Source organism: Ciona intestinalis, chromosome 8 (genome assembly GCF_000224145.3).
Source record: "Ciona intestinalis chromosome 8, KH, whole genome shotgun sequence".
Classification (NCBI taxonomy): Eukaryota; Metazoa; Chordata; class Ascidiacea; order Phlebobranchia; family Cionidae; genus Ciona; species Ciona intestinalis.
In genome coordinates, this window is record NC_020173.2 from 4,716,939 (window position 1) to 4,728,687 (window position 11,749).

The 11,749-nt window shown below is 37.2% G+C and overlaps 2 protein-coding genes across 2 annotated transcripts; one reads left to right on the forward strand and one right to left on the reverse strand.

Annotated features, from left to right (window-relative positions):
* Positions 1-227: 227 nt before the first annotated feature.
* LOC100175188 (NACHT, LRR and PYD domains-containing protein 3-like) lies at positions 228-7,729 on the forward strand. Its single transcript, XM_018812995.2, has 14 exons — positions 228-1,270; positions 1,367-1,424; positions 1,489-1,554; positions 1,648-1,692; positions 1,754-1,796; positions 2,137-2,219; positions 2,294-2,402; positions 2,870-4,641; positions 4,727-4,891; positions 5,411-5,572; positions 5,637-5,798; positions 6,117-6,278; positions 7,065-7,226; positions 7,606-7,729. The coding sequence occupies exons 1-14, from the start codon at positions 1,083-1,085 to the stop codon at positions 7,672-7,674; spliced, it is 3,246 nt and encodes a 1,081-aa protein (XP_018668540.1). The 5' UTR covers positions 228-1,082; the 3' UTR covers positions 7,675-7,729.
* On the reverse strand, positions 7,725-10,246 carry zf(c2h2)-43 (zinc finger protein). Its single transcript, NM_001078426.1, is given in 5 exon segments — positions 7,725-8,184; positions 8,561-8,617; positions 8,922-9,085; positions 9,346-9,568; positions 10,042-10,246. Coding segments are annotated over 5 exon segments (804 nt in total). The 5' UTR covers positions 10,219-10,246; the 3' UTR covers positions 7,725-8,001.
* Positions 10,247-11,749: the final 1,503 nt, after the last annotated feature.

Sequence of the window (11,749 nt, forward strand, 5' to 3'; positions counted from 1 at the left end):
GCTTTTCCAATATAGGAATCAAAGAACCGCACGGTGCATCCGATGAAACTAAGTTTATAAGTTCATTTCTAAATCGACTTCCTGCTCTTTTAACTGTATAGCCTCCTATACCCAATTATGCCTTTTTCAGTATCACTCAACGTAATTGGGGTGTATGATCAACATTTGGAATCGTATTCTGAACAATTGTTTTAATGATTTTGAGAAGCTTCCACGCAGCTCGACAGTTGTCGCTTGGATTAGTGAAAAAACTGATAGCTTTGTTGCAAACTTCCGGATACATTTTTAATATTGCTGACTTGTTACTTGTTATTTTATATTTGTTATACCATGCTGATATTTGTGAAAACCCATACTGTGTGAACGATGCAGGTGGAATTTGTAAAGTATGTAAGATGGTAATATTTATAATTTTTGTTGGCTGTTGTTGTTTTTCTTCTTGTTTCTCAAACTCCGTAACAAGTAATTCTAAGGTTAATTTTTCATTCAATTGACAGGCCATATTAAATTACTACACAACTATTACAAAAAAATTACGTATATTAACAGATTACAATACAAAAATCAACTTAAATCTGATCAAAAATAGTGTTTGTTGAGGTTTCTAATAATACGCATCTACGTGATGTTAAGATTAGGATGCATCTCAAAGTTGTGGCAAACAATGCTGCACTTTTACACACGCACCAAAAGCTATCTTGTTTTTTAAAGTTAAAGTCCAAATTTAAGGTGCACTCGCTTACTATGCCAAATATTATTACTTACATTCTGGAACTTGGATAACTGCCATCGTTAAAACTCAGACGATAACTGCTTTTGTTATTATTTAGCAGCGTCGCCGTTGTCATCAGTAACTGTCACGTGGTTGCGATTTACATACCGTGACGAGAGACAATGGGTGAAAACGTAACAATGGGAGTTGGCCTACTCTTGTTTAGTATACTCTGCTAATACCATCGCTATTTGTATGTATGGCAGAAGGAGTTTGTTCGGGCATTGTCTTTGTTATACCATAGTATACTGAAGTGGTTATACTGTGTGTGATGATGTTTAATGTATAGGCTTATAAACCTTAATTTAAAATGAACGGGGGAAAAGAAGCAAGCCTGGGAAGCGAAAGCATGACTGAAGCGCTGGAAACTACATACCCTAAAGATGTAATTACCACAGGCAATGAGATCTTGTTGGTGGGTCAAAGAATCTGGGACTTGCGTGAAGTAAAACAAAGTTTAAGTTTTGATCTGGATTGTCTGCATGAGCTGTGTTACAGGTTTGTCAATATAATACTATGGCTCTAATTCAAATATAAAATAAAATAAACGATGCCCTACAGACCAATAAAAACACTTAACCTATTCTATTACAGTGCTAGCGCTCCTATACAAGTGGCATTAAACGATAACAGTTTGAATAACGGCTTACAGGTATTGTAAAATCTATTATTAAAAAAAGACTCTGCATGGGTCTAAAAAACGAAACTTTTAACAGCAAAGGAACAACTTATCATTGACAGAATTGAATCGGACAGAAGAAAATATTCGTCAAATTGAACAGGTGCGCTTTTTGGTAAAAACAACAACATTATATTAATTAATATTGGACAATCGCTGTAACATATAACCTTATACCCATATTCTGTTTTTAAAGTTGTTCGGCGATATGAGGCAAATTTTGAGACAGCTCTATAGTTTTGTAAGTATAATTGAGTTTATCATGCTTTTGATTTGAGCTATATGTTATTTAAAACTTATAGGCAGACAGATCTACCGCAATGTCAACGATGGATGATAACACAGGTATATGTTACTACTTACACCTTTATAGTAGCTTTCGATTTACACCACCTAATCGGTTACATATTACCAAGAGCAACGATATAGTACTGTGGGGTAAGATGGGAAACGTTATAAAAATAGCCCATATTTTCTAAGCGTGTTTTTAACAATTACACCAACGCTCTTTCAGGGTCGTGATGATACGGTTATATAATTCTAAATAAACATTCTTTGTTTACTATCAAATGGGTCGATAATAAGATAAATATGGACCATATTACCCCACTCTTAAAAAACCTTTACATTAGAAAAAGACTCACAATAAATATAAAAGTAATTATTTTTATTGATTTTAACTCAGAGCCAATGAAGGTGTATACAGCAGCAGACCCTGAATCGGCAAATATTTGTGTTTCGGATAAACAAACGAAACAGCACACATCAGTACGTAAATGAAAATAACTACATCACATTTCTAAAGTATATAATATTAAATACCATTATGATACATCATACAGCCAGAAACCATAGCTCCAAATGTAACATTGAATACGGAAAGCGGAGACTTGCATTTACATGTACACGGTGGTACGACTACTGTGCCGTTGGTTAACACTTGCCGAGAAGGTGAGCTTATATTTTGTACATTTTTACATTAATTGTGTAATTTCTACTTGAATTGATTATGAGTCAGTGTTATCTACATAGCGTACTGACTGTTCTTTTGTAGCAGTATCTCGGATTTTCGTGTGAATCTTGCTCTTCACTATCGCGTAGTAGGGTGGGGGAAGACGGGACACCTATAACAAATAATATCCAAATAACCTGATCGTGTTTTAAACAATTAACAATGGTTTATAGGAGTCATGAAGATACGGTTTTATAATTCTTTGAATGTTCTTTGTTTACTACTAAAAGGGACGTGAAAATAGAGTTAAAAGGTGTCCCGTCTTTCCCCACCCTACAGTAATATTAAAAAAAACAATAAAATAAAGTCACTATCATAAAAAAATCTTTAACTAAAATAAATGTAATAAAACTACAAACTAAAAAAATACAAATACAAGATATGTTACGAATTTGTTTATATTTAGTCTCAATATTGCAACAAAACCTAAAGACAAGAGCAGAAGAAGCGGCCGGTGAAATTCAGATTCCGATTCAATTGGACAAAGCAATAAAAGCGGTTCGACTTCAGATTACGACTGAATCAAGAAAATCTCTTGAAACTTTGGACCAGGAGGATCACTTTATTAGGAGAGACGAATTTCGGTCGGTGTTCGATACCCCAGAAGGGGACACTACTATTGAAATGTTGTTCAGTGTTGCAGAAAGCAATGCGAAGAAAGAAGCGAAGAAACTGTATCGTGCAACAGAGTTGGAGAAAATATTGCGACATCTGGATAAATATGGACGATCTGTAATAATAACTGGACAAGCGGGGATAGGAAAGACTGTTTTGTCAAAGATGATAACGAACGAAATATTGCAACATAAACTACTTCCGACTACAAAGTTCATTTTCTATATCAGATTTCGTGACATCGATTTTGACTGCAAGAAGAACATAGTACAATTTCTTGTTACATTTGGTGGATGCTCGTGGAAGAAACATACAGAGGAGAGCGACGGTGTCATCTGGGAAGCAATACACGATAATCCGGATGTTGTATTGGTACTGGATGGCTTGGACGAAGCGGCAACCACGGCGTTAACTAAGCCAGCCCCGAAATGTAATCCGCTAGAGCCCACTAGAGCAGCAGTGCTGGCTGGAAACATACTGAACCGAAGTCTTCTACCGAGATGTAGAATGGCAATCACTTCAAGACCGAGGCAAGTTCACGAGTTAGACACGAGCAATAAGCCTCGAACCGAGTTTAAAGTAATTGGGTTGGCAGCCAGTGCGAAAAGGGATCTTGGAGAACAAATTTGCGGCGCTGACTGGCCATTGGTAGAGGCCTACTTAGAGCAGCACCCGGATGTATATGCGATGTGCTATGTGCCAGTTATGTGTATTGTTACAATGCACTGTATTAAATCTCAAATCCGTTCCAATGATGATAATTTCAAGTTAGATAATGTTACCAGCGTATTGGTGTTTGCTTTAGACAAGTATGCGAGATCAGAGCATATCCGTACATCGTGTGATCTTTCCAAGTTATGCTTATTTGCATGGAATGGATTTTGGAAGCAGAAGATCATGTTCACTGAAAAGGATTTTCAAGATGCGGGCATCAGCAAAGAAGCAAATGAAGCGTATCTAACAACATCTATTGATATCTCAACTGATCTGAGAACCAAACTGATGGACGGCGACAAAATCAGCTGCTTTTCTCATTTGATTTGGCAGGAATTGCTAGCAGCGATTCACATCATGTATTTCATGTCGTTTGAAACCTTCCGAGAAAAACTGCGATTTCTGCTCGACAGCAGATGGGAGGTGGTAGCACGCTCAATGTACGGGATAACCAGCACCGTAACAAAAAAGTATCTGGACAAAATATTTGCCTGTCGCGATCAAGCACAATACCAAGCGAAAGTTAGGCTTATGAAGAAGCTAGCTCAAGATGCAGCAAAGGAATTGGACGACGATTTTGACGGGAATGAAACGGAAAGAATCCTACAAGTTTGCACGTGGGCAAGAGAGTCAAATAATACGCAGTTTGCCGCAGATCTTAGACCTCACTTGCCAACCAAGATCAATCTGTCAGGGGATGTTTTGCCGGGCGATATAAGCAGCCTAATGTACGTGCTGAAGTCTGTTGAAAGCGCCGACCAAGTGATCAACGTTGGAAGCGGAACCAGATTCAAACCAGATAACTGTTTACCAAACTTGCTAAATGAAATTAGTCAAACCGACATCAAGGTAAAAAATTACACACACATATATATATATATATAATATATATATATATCCAAAGTTTTTGTTTGCTATCGCATTTTTTTATCAGATGGAAATATTGAATCTCTCACCCCAAACGGCGGTAACGGACACCGTAGCAGAATCCATTCAACGGAATTTTAAGAACATTCAAAAGCTTATTTTGGGACAAAGCGGTATCACCGATATTGGGCTGGGATTCCTCTCAGCAGGGCTATGTCAACGGCAGCAACAAGTAACTTTTATACAGCAAACACGTAAAACAAATATAGAGTCGGGTGGGGAAGATAGGACACCTTTTAACTCTACTTTCTCGTCTCATTTAGTAGTAAACAGAAAAAAATCAAGGAGTGATAAAACTATATCGTCACAACTCCTATAGACCGTTGTTAATTGTTTAAAACACGGCCAGGATATTTAGATATTATATGTCCTAAATGTGTCCCGTCTTTCCCCACCCTACTATATATCTTAATAACGGCAACTGCTGCAACAGTGGTCACTAAAAGGTTGTATAAATACCACACAGAGAATCCAGGACGTGCTATACAAATAAAACACATCGGCAAAGTTACCTACGCGGTAATTCGTAAGCTGACAGGGGGTGTATGAAACACAACATTCGTGTTGTAACGACTCTCGTTTTCCGGCCACGCGAAGTAAATGCAAGTTGTATTCATTCATGTGTTTTCCGATAGTATCACCGTTACAACAGTCTGTCGTTCATAGTAAATATGCGTTTTCTTTACATTAGATAGTCGAACTTGATCTTAGCGGAAACCCAATAAAGAACGTTGGGGCAACACATCTAGCACACTGCTTGAGTAAGGTCAAGAGCCTGAATATTTCTAAATGCCAAGTCACGGATGTTGGACTCGAAACTATATCTGATGGCATCTCTCGCCTTACAACCAGGGTAATCTAGTAAAATGACAATTGCATCAGCTCAATACAGTATTTAACTTATCTCTTTGATTTAGATGGATAATTTCAACATTAGCCACACTGCAATTGGAGATCTGGGTGCGAGAGGGTTGAGCCAATGCGTGAAAAATATACGCAGCCTTTCCGTGGAGAAATGCGAGATCACGGACGTGGGAATCGAATACATTAGCCAGGGAATACATGAATTGACAACATCGGTAACTATCCGCCAAATTTGACACATACAGTGCTGTGTGGTATGATGGGATACTGTTAGCACCTAAATCCCACATTCCCTAAACGTGTTCGTAACAACTATAAACAACGTTCTTTTAGACTCGCGGCGATATACGGTTATAAAATTCTATAAATGGTCCTTGATTCCCATCATAAATGGGACGAGAAAGGAGAAAGAAAACATGTCTTATCTTTCCCACCTTACAATAACCATTTATACTCTCTAGTTTACTTATAAGGTGTTTCAAATAGTGATCACAACACGTTAGGTTATCGTTTAACTCTTTTTATACTTACAGATGGAGGAAGTCAAATTTGCGAAAAATCCGATCAACGTGAGGAGCGCGATTGCTATTGCGAGCTGTCTGCACAACATTGACAATCTACACGTTCGTTCATGTCGAATAAATGACTTGGCTGCAGAGCAGTTGGCTAAGGGCGTAGAGCGAAGAACAACAAAGGTGGGCAATATAGGTTTCTACGACCGTTTGTTTATTCTTTATAAATCTATGACGTATACAGCATTCCTTCGTATACTTAAGAGTATATTTGATGATCACACTCTTTTGATATGTTATTCGAAATAATAGTAAAGCCAACTATATAGCCAATGAACACTACTCCAAAATAACAACGCTTCATACACACATCTTTCTATACTTACCAACACATATTCATATTGTTTGACGGATGCTACACTTTCACTTTTATGCCACAATTTACCACTATAATATACCCTCGATTACAAAGAGAGCTGCATTGTCCTAGTTCCTAAAACACAGTTTAACACTGACACAAGATCACATCACCAACCACCGGTAAAAAGTGCCCGAATTGCAAAAGTCGACTTGTCCGCTCAAGGCACAAAGCGCACTGTAATGCAATTACGTTATTAATGCGCTTATAGTGATGCAGTAATGTAATTAAGGTAGAGCGTAACAACATAAACAATTATTCCAGTGTCGGTTATGGGTTGTCGAATCTGTCAGCCATATATACAAAATAAGTAATCATTCGCAAAGTTGCAAGTATAGTAAGTTAAGGTAAGATGGTTAATGTTTTCATACTCGATCGGTCAACTTGGGAATAAAGCCTGTTTACAGATTTGTATAACCACAATTTTATGGCCTTAAGAGAGCGCTGTTAAACACACGATTATTAAATATTATTGCTGTCGTTTTGCCGCCGCGTGAGGATAGATAGGCTATAATTGATTCTCTCAACCGTCTCTACTTCTTACTTAACAGATGAAGATGCTAAATTTAACGTACAACGAGTTCGGAGACACCGGAGCTGAATTCTTTCGTGCAGGCCTTCGTAATCTCGTAGCTATGAGAGTTTGGAAATGTGGGATTACTAGGGTTGAGTTCAGAAGACTTCTTGCGGCACATAGACGCTTAGAGCCCCCGGTAAAAATGTCTCTAAATTTTTATATAACGTTGTTAATTGTAAAAAAACGGTTAGGGATTGTTAATTGTTAAAAACCGGTTATGGAATACCACGTGCTAAAGGTAGCCCGTCTTACCCTACAGTACTGTATCGAAAAGTATTTTGTAAATTTATTTTACCTTGTATGCTTAAATATAGTACGATGGGAAAAACAGGACACCGTTTCGTTCTATTTTCTCCTCACGTTTGGTAGTAAACAAGGAACATTGACAGTATTATAAATCGTATCCTCACGGTGGACCGTTGGTAATTGTTTAAAACACGATCAGGATATTTGAATATTATGTGCCAAAGGTGTCCCATTTCCCCCCAGCCCACATTTAATGTTTATTTTAACAGAGACCTAAGATTTGGTTCGGTGAAGTGGAAGGTTACGAAGGAGGAGACATGGTGCTAGAACCTGAGTGAATATTAATACAATGCACCAATTCAACCTATATGTTTAATACACAAAATAATGCATGATGCTTCGTTTATTTATTTTTTAAGAAGCAGTTTACACCAGTAAGTCGAAAAGGTAAAGAACGTGGAAAATAAGAACACGATTTCAACGAAGTGGGAATAAAGAATATACTGGAAAAGCTTAATTTTAATTATCTTTCAAATTCTTTTTGTAACGCCACTGTCCGATTTTTTGGTAAGGATACTTTTTGTAATAAGTAATCTCTGGTATTGGATTGTTTGGTGCTAGTGTCTTCTGCTGCCTTTATATATACCGTTGAAAAGGACGCTAAATTATTCCCCATGCATTTGGATTGCATGGGCAGTAAGCTCTTCAGAAGTGAAAAACTGAATATGACAACCAAGGCAAGCGTATTGTCGAGGATACAACGGCTTTAATCGATGGAGCTCCAAATGTGCGTTGTACTCATCCAACGGAAACCATAGCCCACATTCTATACACATCCGATAGCGTATCTAAACGTGTGTTATACAATTATAACACCTGAAACTTCTGGCACTCCGGTTCGATGTAAATAGGTATATAGGGCATTATTGTAGGGAATTCTTATAGAGGAAATGTATCTTAAAAAGGCAACTAAAGTCATTTTTTAAATTTTGAAAAATAACTACAAGTAATCATTACTAAGCTGGGTCTACAATTCATGTTTCCACTTAGTAAGCGTTTTCCTGTTAAACATATTTGCACCGATGAGGTAGTTCTGTTTTTCTGCTAATCTTATTTACCAAGTTACACGCAATCAACAGAACGACATGCAATAATAACTGTCCGATTGTGAATTTTGCTATTCAAACTTTAGGGTTAACAAAATGGTTTGAAAATCATGCTTACCGTTGGTGTGGGTGCAACTATTGGAGAAATTAGACGATAATCTATGGCTTTCGCTTTCTGTTTAAAACATTTGATTAAAATAAAATACTACTGTGGGCTAAGACGGATAGCACTTTTTACTTTTCTTTTTAACAAGTTACAATGATCTTTTAGATTCGTAAGGATAGGGTTGTACAATTCTATAAACATTATTTTTTTATATCAAATGGGACAATAAAAGATAATGAAAACATTGACCATCTTTCCCCAACCTACAATATTGATTATTTTTTACCTTTTGATTTGCGAGAAAAACATATTCATAAGAAATATTATAAATTTTTGTTTGGAGTATTTTTCTAAAAACTTATATAATGAACACCTGCTGCGGTTGAGTATTTTTAACCAAGGCCTCGTTCGATTTGTTATCTTTTACAGATGGTGGTTTGTTTAGATGCATCGCAATCATGTGATCTTCCAGCTGTCGTAATAAGGGAAAACTTGCATTACAATCAGAGCAGAACCTTCTGTGTCGTCGAGGTTTCCCTATGTTAACAAAACAAAGTGAAACGATTATTATAGTACAGTGGGCTCAAAAGGGACACTATTCCACATTTTCTAACCGTGTTTTAAAAATTAAAGGTAATTTTACATTCGTAGCGTTACAGTTATATATTGTTGTAAATATTCCTTGTGTATTACCAAATGGGACGGTAAAAGAAAAACAAACCATGTACCATCTTACCCCAACCTACTATACACACGACTGAATGGGCAAAAAAAAATATCTCACAAAAATATCTCACTTCTCCTTCGGATGGCTCGCGAAACGCCCGACCGTGAAAGCGGGTTCGTACTTCGTAGAATGAAATAAGTTCGTGTTTGTCCATTACTTTCCTGCTCAGTACATTGTGTACCGATTTGTTTGCTCTGAGAAGTTACTGGGGCGGTGAATAGCTGTTGTTGATCATGGTGTGGTCCAGTGGTATAAAGATTCGCAGGGACCAAAGAGTTGCTCAAAAATTGTTCCTTTTAGAATAAATACATATGTCAGTATTTTGGGAGGTATACGGTAACGTAAGGGTAAAGTTTAGGCTTAAAAGTGCCTGCCAAAGCTCGCATACAAACCTGCCAGTTAAAATAGCAATTGTACCTTTATATCATAGCCTATATACGATGGTCTATATAATAATAGTTGTTATTCGGTTTTCTATCGTATTTAGAACTGTATTTTTGTAGTAAACGTTTGAAACACAAGCCATATTAAGTAGCACATAACAAAATTCATATCATACCGCCAAATATAGAGGAGTACAGCCAACCGCAAAGGGTAAACCATCGCCTACTAGAGACATCTCTGATGGGACGTGTTTAAATCACCACGCACGCATACTATTCAGTTTATAATGTAAAATGATATAGGCCCAGTTAGACCACGACATATATAGTTTATCTGAACATAAAAGCATACGCATAGGAAATTCAAGATTTTGCAAACTCACAGTTCTGTTGTAACTTGGCCCTAAAGGTGTTACATTTTCCTCTTTGTTGTTTGCGATGTAATCTGACTGCAGTTCAACATTGCCATTGCCTTGATTATTGCCAAAATAATCTACCAATTCAGGTGCAACTGCTGCTGGACGTAAAGCACGCAAGCCATTTTCTCCTTTAGAAGCCATAAGCAAATAAAGGTATTTAATTTAGAATTGTACAATTCACAATTCAACATGGCTGGTTTTGCTTCTAGGATTGTATTATGACGAAACAATCGTATTCGAGTTATTTGTCAAAACGTCATAAAGTGTGTTGTTTCAGTGGGGCTTGGAGAACCAATCAGAATAGTTTTGGATATAAAGAGCAATGTCCGCTCGGGGCGCTTACAGTTGCATACGCCTGAACAAATTACGCGAGAGACATTTTCATTTTCGCGGTCAGCACAGCAGTAACGTTACGTTAAGTGAGATAGAGATCAATGGAAACCAATATCCATGACGTACAACTTTTATCCATGACGTACAACGTGATTTGTTTATCGTGTTTGCCAGTATCCGCCATTATCTGGCACTAAGCATGTTAAAGTAATTTAACCTTAAAATTCCACAGTTTATTACATTCCTAATTAAAACTGCAATTTCATCAAGTTACAAATGTACACTTGTTCCACCCGTTCTGCTGTAAGCATAAATAAACTAAAATACTTTATGCAGCAGCTTAATCGGATTTTGAACGCTTATCCGTTTTATTTTGTGTTTGCCACAACAAACAAAATAGCATTGCAACTTTTCTTGGCCAGAGTCATACGCTTGCATAAATTAATAGCTTTATGGCGGGTTCAAGAACTTTGCAATTAGGGAATTACCAGGCGGTTAGTTATTGCTGATCGCAGATCATTTCTCACTATACCCAAACAACGATTGATAACGTAAAGTAACTTGTAAATTGGTTTATTGTTGGGCAGTGAGGTCGGATATGAAATCTGTACTTTGCGGCTCGCCACACCTTATCAATTTACACGGTCGTGCCGGCGGGCCATGCGTCGCATGCGATGTAACACTAAAGCATCAACAGAGTAGTGTCATTGTTCTTTCGAATGAATGAACAGTAGTAACACTGGAATATATATTGAATTGAAAAAATTGATGACGTAAAATACGTTCATTCTCCGAATTTAATAATGGCTACGTATAGTAAACCATAAAATGTCAGATTGGCCAATCTACACAAGTTGTGTATATAAGCACGTTTATTGGATTAGATAAAATTTACGCAACAACGCTACGAAACTATGTGTAAATAAAGCAACAGAAAAAAAGCGAACTCGTCATACTTTCGTTATTGGAGAAAGATTAATGGAAGAAAGCACAATTTCGTTGCACACCTTCTAATCGAGCTTGATTATAAGTTTCATCGTTGGATATGCTATTTTACCGGTCCCAGTGACGTGAAATTGTCACATAACATATTTGTTTATCGCCACAACGGTTATGGCTATCTTGTGTTTTGATATGAAACACCTGCTTGTGGCTAGAGTTGTTATTTTCAATTAGATCTATATCGCGTGCTGCAAAAAGCACTTACAGTGGCAAATTATATTAAATCTTTTAGCAAGACAAAGGTGAAGTCATAAGCAGCATAAAGTGCAGTCTCGAGTGCGCAAGCGCAAGCTTGTGAACTTTTACTCGGCTGTATGTCTGAGTATTTCAATAAGTT